This window comes from Nipponia nippon, unplaced genomic scaffold (genome assembly GCF_047370975.1).
Source record: "Nipponia nippon isolate SJK-2023a ecotype South Korea unplaced genomic scaffold, ASM4737097v1 scaffold_7, whole genome shotgun sequence".
Lineage (NCBI taxonomy): Eukaryota > Metazoa > Chordata > Aves > Pelecaniformes > Threskiornithidae > Nipponia > Nipponia nippon.
The window spans coordinates 8,982,449-8,999,713 of NW_028262391.1; the positions used below are offsets into that span (position 1 = coordinate 8,982,449).

The 17,265-nt window shown below is 43.4% G+C and overlaps 1 protein-coding gene across 7 annotated transcripts in view; it reads right to left on the reverse strand.

Annotated features, from left to right (window-relative positions):
- Positions 1-17,265, reverse strand: part of GMPS (guanosine monophosphate synthase) — a 29,715-nt gene that overhangs the window by 11,812 nt on the left and 638 nt on the right. For 2 of the 7 annotated variants that reach the window (XM_087738769.1, XM_087738770.1), the window contains exons 2-9: positions 10,467-10,648; positions 9,785-9,889; positions 6,779-6,893; positions 5,088-5,185; positions 3,996-4,099; positions 2,159-2,352; positions 1,691-1,856; positions 11-162 (exon numbers count right to left, since the gene is read on the reverse strand). In XM_087738769.1, coding sequence (XP_087594895.1) covers positions 11-162; positions 1,691-1,856; positions 2,159-2,352; positions 3,996-4,099; positions 5,088-5,185; positions 6,779-6,784 — 720 coding nt within the window. In that variant the 5' untranslated portion in view covers positions 6,785-6,893; positions 9,785-9,889; positions 10,467-10,648. Of the gene's footprint in view, positions 1-10; positions 163-1,690; positions 1,857-2,158; positions 2,353-3,995; positions 4,100-5,087; positions 5,186-6,023; positions 6,223-6,778; positions 6,894-9,784; positions 9,890-10,466; positions 10,649-16,503; positions 16,658-17,265 lie in introns of those variants that run through there. The other 5 variants (XM_087738774.1, XM_087738768.1, XM_087738773.1 and 2 more) reach the window with 5 other exon arrangements.

Sequence of the window (17,265 nt, forward strand, 5' to 3'; positions counted from 1 at the left end):
TAAACATTACCTTAACAAAGGTGTCACCAATAATTTTCCTTTTTTCTTCAGGACTTGTAGTCATATTTAAGGTCTTGCTAATTCTTTTCCGTGGAGTTCTGTCTTCATCCGAGATGGGCAGAGTTGTTGTACCATTATAGAATGAATGAGCCGCATTCACCACTGCATGAAATTACAGGAATTTGTTGGCAAAGCCAGTAAAGATTTTTATGCAAGGCTGCAAAAAAATAAGTTTCACTCTATTGCTTTAAAAAAAAGAAAATGAAAATTATTCCAGTCCTTTGACTATTAACTGCATTAAATAGAGCTGTTCAGTACCTCAAGAATTAATTGTAACAAAAGAATTTTATTTCTCTTATTAGCCTACTCTAGAGGGCATTTTTTTTCATATTATGAGGCTAGGCAACTGTGTGAAAGTTCAATATTTGCTTCCCCTCTTAGATGATAATCTACTTGCTGAATAGTTTACAGGACGGTATTTCCCCAAGGCCTTTCTGCAACCAAAATTAAATGATGCACTATTTACTCATGGTACATTATGCCTTTTAATTTAGAGAGGCTCTCAACGCAGAGATCAGCTAGAAGGCTCTTTGGCATCTTTTACCAGCACTGAACTCCATGACCTACAGAAGGAGCATTTGCAGAGAAGGGATTCCCTCAATTTGTTACTCTGGCAGCCTGCCAGAGCCCAGGTTTATTGGGCTACAGAGTGCAAGAATAAGACACAGATTTTCCACGAAAAAAAAGTAAAAAAAATTGATGCATGTAGAACAGGTAGCTTAGAGTTTGCTGCATCAGGATATTGCAGCCCAATCTACAAGACGCTAACGTGCAAGCTCCCTGCACTGTTTCACAGTCAGGCTAGCGGAAAGCATTGCTCACCTAGTGCCACGCTTCCTGAGTAAAACACAAGAGAATCACTTGACAACAGTACTTACGCACAGCCCCAGGAACAGGCAGCTATTACTCATGAAATAAATCAGCTGGGCAGCATAAAGCAGGTCTCATTGTTTGCACAACTCAAACATATGTAATTTGTCTTCTCTGACCTCCTCATACTTCAGGTACCAAAAACTCTAAACCTTTTCATCAGCCATGACAAGGTACCTTTCGCTCTCCCATAATGTATTGCTTCTCAACAAGCTACTCCAAAAACAACTAAAATGCACCTATTTAGAAGCCAGGAGAGCAAAACAAATGCCTTGAAAAAGTAATTTTGGCTATAATAGCATTCAGTCACCCAAATGAGCTCACACTTTAAAAAGAAAGAGATCCAGGACAAGAACTAAAGCCCCAATGGAGGACTGTTAACCAAGCTAGTGAAGAAAACTGCCATCAATGAGTTTTGCAGCAGCTGAAAAGGATTACTCAACCATCAGCAGAAAAGTGGCTGAGCAGCAGCGACTGAGGCACATATCCACTGCTCTGCTGTGCCCCAACAGCAGATATTGGATCTCGACAACTGAAGAGATGAGTTCATTGTACGCTCCAATCAAGTAAGTAAGGCTTAATATTTTAGGTTTGAAATTCTGTGAATAGGCCTATGTTGTTCCAAATTAGCAACCATACTTTGGTATGTAAAGTCCGAGAACTGCAAAGGTCAATTCAAATCAATGAAACAAAACACTGATCGTACATTTTAGGAGATGGGCCACAGTGGTAGCAGGTATATTTAACAAAATTATGGTACCTTTAACTTGAATCCCAAGTTTTTTGAGTGCCTCTTCCACAGACTGACTCTCTCTTTTGCGCATAAATCCATTATCTATGTGTACAGCTATGACCTGATCTCGGTTTAAAGCTCGGTTCAGGAGAGCAGTACACACTGTTGAGTCCACACCACCACTGAGTAAAACCTAAGGATGAGACAAAAACCAAAATTTAGTCAGTGGTCTACAGGGAAAGTGTTAAGAAATAACTCAGATGCAACTACAAGGATCAGAACAGGCTACTGACTTATAGTCAATGATTTGGAAGAAAACAAGTAGTAGTCACACAATGTATTGACCCAATTGTGCAACCCTGCTCAAACCTGTTTAATGTATTACCCAAATCATGACAATTCTTCATTTTTCAAATTAACCTGAGTAACTCTAAGTGTCAGTGTTTCCATCAGGCTTTTGCAAATAATCTTTCAGCTTCAATTCAGTCTACTTACCAGGACTTTTGATGAGCCTACTTTCTCTTTGATATCTTGAATGCACTGAAGTTCTCTGTTTTCCACTGTAAAGGTACCACTGCATCCCGCAATATCATAAAGAAAATTCTTCAGGATCATTTTTCCATTCACTGTGAGGCTAACTTCAGGGTGGAACTGCGCTCCATACAGTTTTTTAGATTCATTTGCTATGCCTTCATTGGTGCAAAGAAATGAGCATGACAAAAAAAAAAAAAAAAAAAGGAAGCAAAATGCATACCCAAAAAAGTCACTTTGAGTGATTTGTTCTGCCACATTTTGGCACAAATCATCAATTGAAACTGAAGATTCTGGTTAAGATTAGGAACAAGGGTACTGTTACATATCTAGAACACACAATCCCTCAGAAACCAAGGAAAACACTCAGACATCCTAGGAAAACCATTGTGAAAACAGAAAATCAATTACATTAATTTTTTCCTCACCACATGATACCTTATAAAACCCTGCATCCAAGCCACATTGACACAGCTGCATTGACATTAAAAGGGTTGGGCTGGTCAAGCTGTGCAAGTGTCCCTACAGGGGTACGTTCGTGAGTACCACTGCTCTCTTTTTTTAAGTCTCTGGAGGGTTACTTTGAGTAGATGACAATACAGCACCTTGCACCAAGTAAGTGTTGGTCAGACTGGGATTAAAAAAAAACAGTAGGGAAACTGCCTAATTCCACTGACCTGCATTAGACTCCCAAGTACACTATATCACTGTATTTCTTTTGCTGCTGGAAGCCTGGCTACCACCGTACCAGCATTTCTTTGCTTGCTTAGGCACAAGGAGCCACAGACTTTTGTAAGAGCCCACGGGAAATGGCACAGGAAAGTGTTGCAGATAGGAAAGGTACAACTCTGTTTCTAATGCCTACATAAAGCGGGGTTAAAGATACCAGAGGTCTGGTGGAGCTTGCACACTGGATGCAGCAAACTTTACATAGCAAAACAATTTATAGAGCTATCTGAGTAGGCATGAGCTCTAGATCGCTTTGAAGGCAAGCCAGAATATAATGAATGCTCTGTTTAATCTTAGCAGTACTTTGACAAGAATCTTTCTGTAACAAAACATCTTTAAATCTTTTAAAAGGTCGGTTTTTCTCATATTAGTTACTTGTCTGATTTAAGAGCAGTATCTTAAGCCTTTTTTTTTTTTTTTTTTAAATGAAAGATTTCAAATAAACCAGGTGAATACTTTGAGATCATACTAAGTGGCTCAGCAAACTTAAGACCTCTCCGGGACTCCAATCTCCTAGGAAAGAGTAGCTTTCAAAAACCAAATTCTAAGGTCCTATAATTTTCTGTGACAATCTGTGTGTAGTGTTTGAAACACTGCTTTCAGTACCAACATTATTTTTGCTCGGTTGAACATTCATGCAATAATATTAAATACAATAACAAGTTAATCAAGCTTTAATAATTAAACAGTGTTTGACTTGTACTATTACAGTGCAAAACCCAAACACCGCTTACACTGCACACTACAGTATGTCTTTCACTCCACACAATATTTTAAAGAGAAACAACACATGCACACTTTGAAATAACATAAACTGTAAAAAAAAAAGTTAAATTATCCACCAAATTAGAAACAAGACCATTCATTTTCATGTCTATTTCTTTCTTCATTATCAGGACAGTACAACATGCAAGCAAACACATACCAGAAATTTTTAAAAACAATCAACTTATTTGGCAATTAAATAACAGAGATATTCAGTTCCCATTTGGTTCTAACCACTGTCTGCCATATTCATATTCCTTCCTTTAATGAATACTATCAAAACACAATTTCAGTATAAAATAAATACCTGCTATAATGTTCCCAGACTGTGCAACCACTTTGAATCCATCAGCTACTTTATCCACGCTGTCTCCATGAGTGAGGAGCACAAGCTCTTCCTTCTGAAGGCCCCTAAACAAAGATTAAAAACTAGAATCAATTAAAAAAGAACAAAGACTTAACTACCTGTGTTTCCAAGAAAAGCCCTTAGGGATCCCAGTAAAAGCACATCTCAATTGACCAGGTCCATTCGAAATATATGCAGCATTTCCTTCCCAGAAACAGTCACCTCCAGCTCTCAGATGCCTCCACTGGAGGCTGTATAAGTTCTTGTACAACACATCCTTCATGCAAAAGGTAACTTATCTGAATTCAGAATAATTTTTTTTTTTTAATAAACACACCAATATTGAAGTATCCCCTCTTTGACATGTAGAGCCATCTAGAGTCAAGCAGGATACTTGGAGTTCTGCTTTTTATTTCAATCAAGTGAAGTTTTCTTGCTCAAAACTAAGTGTTTTCAGGACAATCTGGGCACCTCAGACTTTAGGCAGGGTGTAAGTTCTGCAGTAGCCCTACAGGGGAAGTTAATAAAATTGGAAAACTAGGTATGAGTAAACTGTTAGAATTATTACAGGGAACTTCCGAGGCATTGACAAACTACCAAGAAATCTAATTCTGGTTTTATAAAACATCACAAAGCAATTTTAAAGGAAGGCAGAAAACAAACGGTTTCACATTTCCTATTACTTTTCAAAAATTGGATGGGTGCCAACCAATACAGGAGCAATGCACTGCACAGCGGAAGACTCATGTTGTGGTACACTTTACGGTGTCTCAATGAAGATGTTCTACTTTGAAATAAGGGTTTTCAACAATATTCCAAGCAAATATTACCTGCATTTCTAAAGTCAATTGAGAAGTTATGCCTAAGTATTTGTTTAAATGAGTAACTTGCTTACTCACAAACACAGCTGTAAAAAGTTTTATTAGAACTTATCAGATAAGCATGGGTACAATTTCACTGTTTTCTTTAAAATAAGCTTCCTCTCATCCAGCCAGACTAATTTCCAGACTGGTATTTCCAATATTGTTTTGGTAACTTAAAATATCTATGTACCTGAACAGTGAACATGTGTTATCCAGAGTAATGCTGAACACTCCATCTTCTCTAACATTTTTCTTGTGCACCGTACCTCCAAATACCTTATTCATCATCTGTCAAAACAAAAATACTACATGAAAAAGCACCATACAATCTAGTACCACTTTATGCCTCAGTCTGCCTATGACTGACAACAGCTCTAGTCCTCCAATACATACCAACCTAGTTTTTCATGATTATACTCATTTAATATATCGCTTTGCAAAACGATGAGAATTCTCTTCAAAATTAATCATTGTTCTGTATTGGGCTCCTTCCCTGCTGCCAGCCTTCTGTCAGCATAGCTGGGCACCACTGCCGCATACAACGAGCAGTAGAAATCCACAACAGTAGACAATGAGTAAAGATTTGCAAAATAATGCATATTCAACAGCATACATCTAGTTGCACTTATAAATGGCTGCTCTGCAAATCAGCTGAGTATCTGAGGCCAGTTATCATAAAAGCAGTTAAGCTGCTGAACAAAAATCTGATTTATCTATCCTTTAGTTAAGGGCCCTCAGATAGGCTTAAACTTCTCAAAATCTGGCTCCTCAGCTCTGGAGAACCAGTCAAAACTTGAGTCTATTCCCTTAGTGCTATTTTTGTGACTCTCAAATCATCCTCACTATACCAGAGCAGTACAATTCTCAACCAGGTTTTTTCTTTCTAAAACCTCGCCTTGTCGCTGGGAGTTGGATATCTGCATTTTAGATTTCAGAAGTCTCAAAATAAATTTTTTTTCCTTGCAAATATAACTGGCAACTTAAAAATATTTTTAGAGTTTCAGCTTCCAACTACTTTAATTTTCAGAGATTTACGGCTTCATTTTAGACCTAGTCTGATATTATACTTACTGTGCTTGACTGATTTCAATCTTTTCTAATGAAGTAGTAGTGTGTTAATACTCACACTTGATTCATTTCCGTAAAGTCAGCCTTAAGGAACTCCCCTGCTTGAGGCTAGCTACTGTGGTTTTCAATTTGCTTGGTGTTTTAAGGCATATTTCAATATAACACACATTTCCCTTTAGAACAGGGAGTGCCAACATTGTTTCCGTAATCACCAGCCTTTCCAGCCATTATTCAGCACCTCTGAAGGCCTAGTAAATCACTAACCCTGGAAAAAAACAAGATGCACAAGCAGAAGTCATGCATCTAATCCACCCCTTCTCTCCTTGGAAGTTTGTTTCTTCACTCAGCTTGGATCTACTAGATCACTGCAGGATCACCAGTCAGTCCTAAGGTGTTGGGGAAGGCGGGGGCCAGGTTAAGCACTTTTAAGAACTATGATAGAAACATTCCACACTTGAAAGCCAAAGGGAAAAACTATTTCACTTGTTTACATAAGGGGCACATTTTCTAATACCAACTAGACAGGAAGTTAACGACTGCCAGGTTGTATTTATTGTGACCAAAAAACAGGCAGTGTGGAAGTCAACTCACAGCACTTAAGCAAAGACAAACCATTTATGCTATTGATATGGCAGAGCCAAGAGAAAAATACACAGTATGCTCAGTTTACCAATGAGCACTTTAAAAGTATCTTTTGCACACGTGGCATACTGCTTATAGTTGAAAAGCAGGTCCTTTAGCAGCTCATCTTCAGTTAGTATCAAAAATGAGGCCTAGAAGACAGCTGTAGACAAACATATCTCTCAACAGCACCTGCATGCCATAGCAGATTCCAAGAACTGGTTTTCCTATTGTAAATATTGCTGGGTCGAACCATGGTGCATCTTCTGCATACACAGAGTTTGGTCCTCCAGATATAATGATAGCTCTGCAGACAAAAGATAAAGAAAACATTAACTCAAATATGTTGTTTACTTTAAAACCTCTGTATTTGCTTTAAACATTGACATTGTCTCATAACACTCTTAGAACTCTATATATTCTAATATGAATTTTAACACAGATACCCTAACGTATAGCTTAACTTTGCTATGCTACAGCTGTCAAAACCAGCTTACCAGAGAAGTATTTCATCAGTTTAAACAAAGTCAAATATAAACCATCTTAAAAAGCGACTGTATTTTAAATTCCTCATAGCCAAGTGTCAACTACGAGAGAAGCAAGATGGCTAGGATCAAATGCCAAGTATTAGCATTAAGATATATACACTTCAGGATGTCTGTGCCACCTGTGGAGGAGTTGCATTCAAAAAACAGACTCCCAAACTTCTAGAGCTGCTGAGAAAATGTCCCTTAATCCACCCTGATTGTGAAGTGAGATGGCATTAACAATAGGCTGTGAATTAAAAGTCCAATACACACAAGCGTTTATGGTTTGAAGTTAATACTTCACTCTATAACAGAAATTTAAATATTTTCAAAACGGAAGAGAGACCTTTGCAAACCATGATGATTTGCAAGATCATGAACTGCAGAAGTACCAGCCTGTTGGGCAATGCTTTTTGGCCTTGATCCAGGATCGGATACGGGTGTACCAGACCTTGGACTCACGTACTGTTTATTTTGCAGAGAACATCAAATCTGTTATTCAGAGCGAGAAATGAAAAATGGGATGAGACAGAAGTTGCATACACAGGATTAAATGCATCTAATAAAGCTTTCTTCTAGCATTATTTAGAGTGTTTGTCATGCAAGTACTGACAAAATGGAATTTTTCTATTTTTAAGCAGCAGAAATGGGCAGTGTGCTTACAACATCTGTACCACCAGCAGAAATAATCACGTATTAACAAGTCCACATACCGAATGCCACCTCTCAATATGCAGGGTACCTGCTCCTACTGACGCATGGCTAGATCTCCCCAGCAGCCCACCTCCACCTCCGCCCGGGCTCCTCATTGCAACACAGGGGACAAGGCAGAGGGCTGGACGGAGGCACCCCTCACAGCCAAAGTACAGCAGCTTGTGAATTGGAAGAGGCAGCATTTATTTCTTTGTATTTCAGGATCTACAAGTGAGCTTTGGAATAAGCATACAGCTGACATAGGTGTAGTTCTACACTGAACAGTCTTGACAACTAGTACCTGCTGTATATGTACAGGCACTTCTGTTCAAGTCAGGGACACGATAAATTTCTTAAACTCAGGCACTGCTAGAAAGGGACTGAAAACTCTTCATGCCTGGTGGTATTACTGCTTCTAATAATTCCACGTACGGAAGCATTTGCTTAAGTGCCATATGCACAGAACACTATTTAATATTAATTAAAGGAAATATAGCCGGACCTACAAATTGAACATTCTTCTGAAAAGTCAAAACAGTTACACACTGTCCTATTCAAAACATAGAGTCTTAAAAATCTGCTTTTTTCCATACCAATTGCAATCCCACAGAATACAGAGAGGTTATCCAATGTGCCCAAGTATTAAAGAAAAAAAATTATGAGCTGAGGGTGAGAGAGTAACCTGCATCCTCTCAACTGTCCAGGAGAAACTAAAGCTAGCATGGGATGTAAATTTTGAAAGTTTTACTGCAACACCATGTAATTTCTGACATACCTTCTTGTGTTGGTACGAATATACCTTTTTCTGGTTTACCTTAAGCCACCTCCAAAACAACCTGACCTAGCTTTGGAAAGCCTGTTTGCAATGGATTAAAAGCACATCAGGAACCACGTCAAAATACCAAGAGTAAAATGCGTGCGTTGATATCCCAACCTCAGGGCTCACGCCGGAGCTCAGACAGTGCCAGAATTCAGACTAGCAGAGCCCTCAGCTGCGGCACCTCCTCAGCCCATGATCAGGATCTTGTGGAAACCGCTACTGTTTGTCACATTTAGATGAAACTTGGCACTAGAGATCATTCTGAAACTATGAAAATTGAGGAGCTGGCTTTTTAAACACAACATGTAAATACAATTTAGCAAAATGTTCAATCTTGCTGCCTGTCTCAAACCTTAGAACAGACAAAGCACAGCTCCTCAGCCCATTGAACACATGAGCTGCAACATGGAAGCCTGACTATTCCCATGGCACGTGGAATAGGTAAAACCACAAACTGATTTTTATGGCAGTCACTGAATAAAGGCACCCAACAGGTGGTGTCAGTATTTGTTGAGCTTTCCTGGATGCAAATGATTGACTGAGACTGTGGACACAAAGCTTATTGACCAGTCCGGGTAACCGATAACCCAAAACCATTATCTTAACCTTGAGAAGTGACCTTTTGAATGAAAAGGTTTTGCACATTTTAGAGAGCAATTATTTGGAATGACAAGTCCAACAGGTCTAATCACGAGACTCTGAAGAACCTTCAACTGCGAAAAGAAAGGGGGAAAAAGGTTGTCCCACTACAAACCTGCACCAATGCAGCGCAGGTCTGAGACAAAACATGATTAGTACTATGATCCACACCTCAAATCCAACACACAGGAGGTGCAGGAATTCTTTTTAAACCAGTAATTAGATATGTCCATCTTTTAAAGACTTGATTGTTGGAGAATTATAAACAAGATCTGAGAAGGGAAGGTATTTTTCAGAACATTTCTGAAAGAGAAATTCTTCACACAACAGCTACCCAACAGATCCAGCAGTTTCTGGGTTTTCTGTTCTCTGTGTTTTCAGAAGAGATCAATAAGCTCCTATTTGATTACTAAAATATACTGTTTACTGATTCACTAATTATCATTGATTAGAAAAATGCAATTCTGCAGCAAAGCACTCTTATCTGTTGTCAGGCACAACAGAGAAGCACACACGCACCGTATTTCTGGATTTGTACCAAACTGACAAGTAACGTCTTTGATGATTTGTAGACTTCAGAGTATTTATTTTCCCCACACAAAAGAGAGGCATACCCTGGTAAGCCTAATAAAACAAGAAGAAGAAATGTACGAAGTACTAAATAATTGAGAGACCTTTTCTTGCTGCAAACAGTGAGTGGTAGTTTCAGTTAGTTTTTTTAGTTACTTCCCAGAAACAGTTTGGCACGATTTACCACAGTATCTTCAGTATCCAAGTTAGTTAATTCTTTTTTTTTTAAATTAAACTGAGAAAATCATTTTTAGAAACTCACAAAACTTGTTTTCTTGATTAATAGCTACCCTAGTTTAACAGGTAAACAGCAAGATCATGTAAATGTTTGCAGACATATTTAAAATCTAACCTCTTAAATTATACTTAAAAGTAGAAACAATTAAAATGACATTAAGGCATTAAGAAGCAAATATAGAAAATTTTTATTGCTGCAGAAGTTTCCCCAGGAAAACTCAGGTGTTTCTGTGGATAATCTAAAGACACAATCATTAACATCACTACAATGAAAGCCATTGCACATAAAAACCCAGGCAATTACCACCGCTGCCAACATCCACAGATGCCGTTACACCAAAAGGAGAGAACAAGCAGAACATAACAGGCAGAGGCATCGCAGGAAACGACCTACCGAAACCCTTGTTCTCTGATTGCAAAGGCTGGCGTTTCCAAAGGGAAGATCTCGGACTGGACGAACAGCTCGCGCACCCGACGATCTATGACTTTCCCGTACTGCGCTCCGGCATCGAGTATGACGACGGCTCCCTCGTAGTGGTGCTGCCCATCCTTGAGCTCTCCTCCGGCGTTCTCCGGCTGCAAACATCACTCACATCAGCGCTTTAAGGTGACACACTGCAGGCCACAGACTTTAAGCCAGATCTCTTAAACAACTAACATCTGCAAAGCTTGCTAAGGTTGCCTATATGTTAATTTATGATTAAAATGATAAAGACTAGCCAAGAAACTTCTAAATGAAAAAGTCCTCAGGTTTGAGGACCAGTAGATGCACTGGCAAGATAAAGGGGCTATAGATTAACATGGCACGCCCCTCCCAAGCAGCCACACAAACCTGACATCCCCATCCCTGAAAACAAACAGGGTACAAATGAGGGAAGAAAAATGCTAATAAGCTAACAAAGGCAGAGCTTTCCATAAATAAGAAGTCATATGCCCTGTTCACCACTACAGCCACTGCAGCTTTTTCCATTTTACAGTTCCATATAAAACCCAGCACACCCTATGATAACGCACAGCATGTGCCTTTTTCTCAAGCAAAACAAGACAGTGCAAAGGCAGAATAAAAACGTTTTTCGCCATTACACTGCCTCGTACACTGAACTTCCACTTGACGTTACCTCCTAGAGAATAAAAAGGAGAAATTGAGAACAAATGTCTCTGCTAAATGATTTTTCAAAAAAAAAAAAAAAAAAAACAAACAACTTTCAAATGCAGCATTCAAGATCGCACATCGGAACAAAGCAATGGGGCTCCTTGACCCCGTCACATTTGAATTGGTTGGCCAACTTCAGCTAAATCTGAAAGAGGGCTGGAAAACACAAGGACAATTTTCTTCCTTTTTTAAAGGACATTGTGAAAGAAGGCAGCTATTCCATGGAAGCGTCCTTATCAGAGGGCCTTCAAGGAAGAATGTGAACACAACTGCACTGTCAGACACTAAGAAATTCATGCAGAAAAAATTCTGCTGCTTAAAGAAATTGCTTACTTTGGGGGTGTTCTTCCCTTAACTTAAAGCTTACAGTGTTTCCTTGCCAATGTATTTTGATGAAGGAAAAACCGGGAAGGGTTTTACTTTGGCAAACACTGCCTCAAAACACATCTGGAAGCTTACAACCATTTAGAGTTTTAAATATGGCATGTTGGAGTTGTTCTGCATGTTTGTACCAGGCAACACATCCTTCCACCCGGGGCTCACAGGATGTTCCCACCGCGGTTGCCCAGGCTCCGAAGGAAGCTGGGGCAGCCCGCAGCATGCCACGGTATTTCCATGTGGGTCAGACAATCACCCCCACATCAACCACAGGTCATTCTGGAAGAGAGCATCATCTTGCTGGGACACATTCTCCCCAACAAATACACAGCAAAGGCTACCTTTGAGCTCTCCTCCTCAGCTACCAAGAGACACCTCAGATAGCTGTCTTCAAATAAGTCAAGGAAGGAAAGCACGCTGGAAACTTCCAAAGTTTACACTAGCTGGAAAAGGTTTTATCTAAATTAAAGGACATAAGCAGAAAAAATAGTGCTAAATCCCTCAAAAGCCTAAATACAGGTTAGAGTCAGTTACTTAATTTCTTTCCTTTAGCTGGTAGCTGAGTGTGCCTGCTGGGGAGCTCTTAATGACTTTTCAGTCTTGGGTTACACAACAAAAAGGGCACAAGTTGGAAGAGAGCAGACTTCAGCAGCAAATGCCCCTTCAAACCCCCTGGTCAGATGGAGAGAGGTCACCAGAACTGTCTTCCCTTCCAGTGGAAGGGAGGGAATCACTTTTAGAGTAATTCTGGGCATTTTCACCTAGCAATTTCTAAATTAGCAGTTCTTGTGAGAAAGACCAACGTCCTTATTCTTTCCTGATCCCATCTTGTGGCAAACACTACTCCTTGCAGTCCTATTTCTTATTAAAAGCCTTTAATTGTTTCAGAGCATGTGCTGTAGCTTGTACCATGAAGGGACAGAGCTCTGCAGCCTTCTCAGCTTAGCGTCCGAGATTGTCCACTTCCACCTGCAAGAGACCAGGGTGGGACACAAGCGGTCCCCTCCAGACCCCCCGGCAAGCCACGGGTGCACAGCCGGCCCTTGCACGGATGGGTCCCACCTGCCAGCAGTGCTACCCACACATCGTACCCTAGCATTTCCCAACCTGCAAACCACCCCGAAGAACCTGCAGAATGAGTAAGAAGAAAGTAGTACAACTCTGTGAAAGCAGCTTTTACACTTTACAGTAAAAAATACTAAAACCAAGCTATCATTGGCATTAGCTCAGCTGGACTAATGGCCAAGCATTTACATCTATAGCTAGTAAATAAATCTTGTTTTCAGCACCCTACCCTGAAGGCACTGAGCTGCTTTGAGCAGTCAGGTGTAGTTAGCTGGGCCCAAGCCACAGCTGAGGGGGAGACATGCATGCGAAAACAAAAAGAGCTCAAAGTTACATTGGGAGTAGTTTGAGAAACATTTCATAAGGCGGCATAAGTAGGTCTGTATCTCAAATGAACCTGCACCTTCCTTGGTTCTCCTCAGCAAAAGCAGGACAGTGATACATACCCCTTCGTCACAAGGATGAACCGGACAAGCCTCTGCGCTGCAGTCACCCAGATGCGAGCACTCGGCTCACGAGCTGGCAAAACCCTTCACTGAGCCATCCCTGCTTCTTCACTCTTCCTAAGTATAGCATCATTTTCCACAACAATCGGAGGAACGCTTTCACAGATAACTGCATCAACATCAGAGTTACTTCTTAATCGTTTACGTGGCCCCAAAAGATGGCTGTTTAAGGCTCCAAGTAATAGCTCATTGCCTGAGTTTTGCTGGGAATCCACTAACACCCTTCCAAGATCTCAAAAGCCAGTATCTAATCATAGTTCAGAAAGTTTGTCCTCAGATGATGCTAAGGGCATTTGGGCTAAAATCCAGCAAAAGCACAGCATCCATCAAGCAACACAGATCTCCTTACAGGGAACATGTAAGATGAGCAAGGCGACCTACACCTCACCAGAAAAAAAAAAAAAATTAAAAAAAAAAATTATTCAATTGGTGGCCTAATAACTCACTGCTGCCTTAGATGTGGGCTCAGAGTAAACTACAGGCTGCAATAATTTTCTCCCAGTACTACACAGGGCTGCCCACTGTCCTTTTCTCCTGTAGGCAACCTTGCAGCACATCCCCAGCAGGCCCCATCCCGGGAGTTAACGCAGGTGACTATCACCCCACGGACTGTGTCAGAAGAGTTTTTGTAGTTCACTGTTGAGCTGAAGTAGAACTGTAAGGAGGTTCAGCTCTGAAGAGAGCCCATTAGAAACACTACTATAAATCACATGGAAAAAGAGGAAGGAGAAAGGCAGTAAGTCAGTACAGGATCTGGCTTTATTTATTTAAAGGCACAGTTCCAAGGCTAGAGATTTTGAACCCAAATTTAACAAGGGAAACGTCATTTAATAAAATCAAAAAAGGAACAGATGCTGTTAACGTGCAGCCAACATGGCAGTTTAGCTCATGTTTTTGTATACCATACGCATGCCAGGAGAAAGATGAAGAGGATACCAGACAGCCCAGCTCCTGCAGGGACAGGATTTATGGATCCAGCACCTCTTCCTAGCAGAGATTCTCCAGTTTCCAATAAAAGCTCTTTCTCCCCTCAGCTGGGGTATAACTAGAGTTCCTTGTCTTCTCCTGGCCTATTTTCACAAACATCTGGAGAACTTGCTATTTTTGAGAACTTCTGTCGAAGCTGGTTTGACAGCTGTCCAAGGCAGTTCAGGCATCGGGGCAGAGCAGACAGAGGCACCATTCTGATGTCCCGAGAGCGGGACTAAAAACAGAATGGAACTTGCGCACGCCAAGAGAAAAACGGGGGGAAAAAGTCTATATTCAGCTAATTTAGATCACAAGTCACCCTGAAAACCACGTCATATGTGAAGCATTCCTACTGTTCTCTATGACTGATGAAACAAATAAAGCAATTACACTATCAAAACGCTGTATCCCAGCAAACTGCTGTTTGCCCACTGTTTCACAGATCCGAGACCTGGAACCGAGGTCCCGAGTGCCACCTGAACCATATCACCACCTCCGACTGCGCTGCCGCGGCAAGGGTCAGCCTCGATCCATCGTTTCAGCTCTACCACTTGGTAAGACTGGAAGAAAAAAAACTTCCATTGCTGCTGCTGTTTGGTTTTTTTTTGTCAAAAAAAAAAAAAATCATGAGTTCTATAACGAGCTGCGGTAGGAAACCTGCCATCAGGCTTGCACTACCAGCTAAGGACACTGCGTATCTTATTCCTCGGTGTACCTGCCTACTGCTTTAAACTAAGTTTGCAGGTTCCTAACAGCCCACTTCTGCAGAATCAGGGAATTTCTCTGCATTTCACACACCCACACACTCGCAGGATTTTCATTAATGCGATTTATAAAACACATTAACATGCAGAACAGTCACATTCTGGAGTACCAAGAAGCACCTGGCAGAGCCCAGTCTGCAGCTGCGGCCACTCTGTCTGAGCCCTCAGCCCTGAGCTTTCACCCACACTAATAACTTAGGACAAGCCTAAACCAGGAGCCTTGATCTGGCACTTTCAAGCCAGCACAGGTTTTACAAGAGTTTAATTGTTTCCCTGTGGTATTAAAATTAGGCAGGTATAAGAACACTTACTCATATTTTTTCAAAGTAGAACAGGAAAGTAACTCCTTCAAACTCCGGCAATCCCTGAGACTGGTATCAGAGCCCCCAACCCACTATCTCAAACTTTAATTTACCTAAGTCGCACGCAGATTTCCAATGGCTGCTGGGACCCAGCCCCCTGCAGAAACTGGTCTCTTTAGCTCTCGTTACCCACTTCCTGCGGGAGCGCGGTTCGTGGAAGAGGAGCTTCGCATCGCATGGCTAGCTCTGGCTGCGACCACCCCACCGAAGAGGAGCCCTCAAGAGCAGCCCCGGCCAGGAAAGGTGATTGTGTTGACGGTCAGGGAAAAGCGCATCAGAAAACTTAAGGAGGGACCAACTGAGCACTTAAAAAAACGCCTTAGAGTTACATTTTCTTGCAAACTAGATAAAAAGTCTAGAACAAGCCTTTTATCCTACTACAGAAGCAGCTTGAAACCACTTGCAGGGTTTTGGTTCAGAACTTGCATTATCAAGAAAAAACTCCCAACTTCATCAAGGCACACGAGTCACTTTGCCATCCCAGCATGCAAGAGCTACGCCGACGCGCATCTTTTTTGCCACTGTTGCTGCGAACTGGACACGGGGCAATGCCGAGGGGTCAGCGGGACGGCGGCAGCGGGCCCCGCACGAGGGCTGGTGCGGGCAAGCCTGCCCGCTCCTGTGGCAATCGAGCAAACCAACTTCTCCCTCAAGTTGGCCGAATGAGTGACTGCTGTCATTGGGACACGACGGCCAAGCAGCGTGGCTAGCTGCTAGGAAAGGTGCTGGCCGTACCCCCGGCGAGCCCCGTTTCGGTTTCACCCGGGAGGCGGCCCAGGCCATGCAAGGCGCCGAACAGACCCGGCCCCGGCGGGCTCGGCCACACCATGAGCCAACGTTTAAAAAAATCCTATCAAAATCCAGATTGTGAAATTAATTAATTTCCTCAGAGCGACCGCTGCGGTGACTGAGCGGGCAGAGGGCGCGGGCGGCAGGGGAGGCGGGCAGCTGCCCGCGCAGGCAGGCACCAGCCCCCGGGCTCCCCACACCCACGGCCGCCCGGCCCCGCTCCCCGCGCCGCCGCCGCCACAGCGGACCCCGGCCTGCTCCGCGCCGCAGGGCCGCCCGCAGCCCCCGGGGGAAGGCCAGGCCTCGCCGCGCCATGTGCCCGCCGGCCGAGGCGGCGGCCAGGCCGGGCCGGGCCCGGCAGCGGCGGCACAAAGCGCCCGGTCAGGCCCGGGCAGGCGGCGGGCAGCGTCCCGGGCCGCGGCGGGGGGAGCGCGGCGGCACTGACCTTGGCGTCTCCGTTGCAGAGGGCCATGGGGGCTGCCGGGGCCACGGCGCCGCCTCCGACCGGCGGGAAGCGACGGGCGGGCGGGCGGCTCCGAGGCGGGGAGCGGGAAGAAAGGGCCGCGAGGAGCCGCCGCCGCCGCCGCGCCGAGATGAGCTAATGCCGCCCGGCTGCGCCTCCGCCGCGGGGAGGAGGAGCCGCCCCGGCCCGGCCCCGCTCCGGCGGAAGGGGCGGAGCGCGGGGGCCGGGCCGGGCCCGGCGGGGGGGCCTCGGGGTGGGAAAGCGGGGTTTGGGGGGCCGGGCAGGGCAAGGGGGCAGCGGCCGCGGCCCAGCCTCCTCCCCGCCGCGCCGGGCTCCGTGCGGGTTTAAGGCCGGGACGCCCGCAGGGCTCCTGCAGCTCAAAAACGTCGTGCACGTCGCCGCCAGCCGAACCCAGCTGACGGCGTTGGAGCTCCCGCGGCTCGCTTCAGCCCGTATTAGGGGCGCAAGCCAAGGCAGAAACCGAGGCTGTGCAATAAGTGTTCTTCTGCGTGTCAATATTGCATGGTCTAAAGCGCTTCCTCTATTTCTGCTCGGGGGGGAAGTCTTAAAAGACACTCGTGCAGGTAACTACATCACTGGAAGTCTCCCGGTAACGTTCCCCAAATATTTTGGAAACCCCTTCTCTGAACTTTTAAAATCATTAGTCTTCTCACTTAAAGAGAGGGAAACGAGGAAAGGTGTGAGTTTATACTCAATGACCGAATCCACGTTACGCGTGGAATT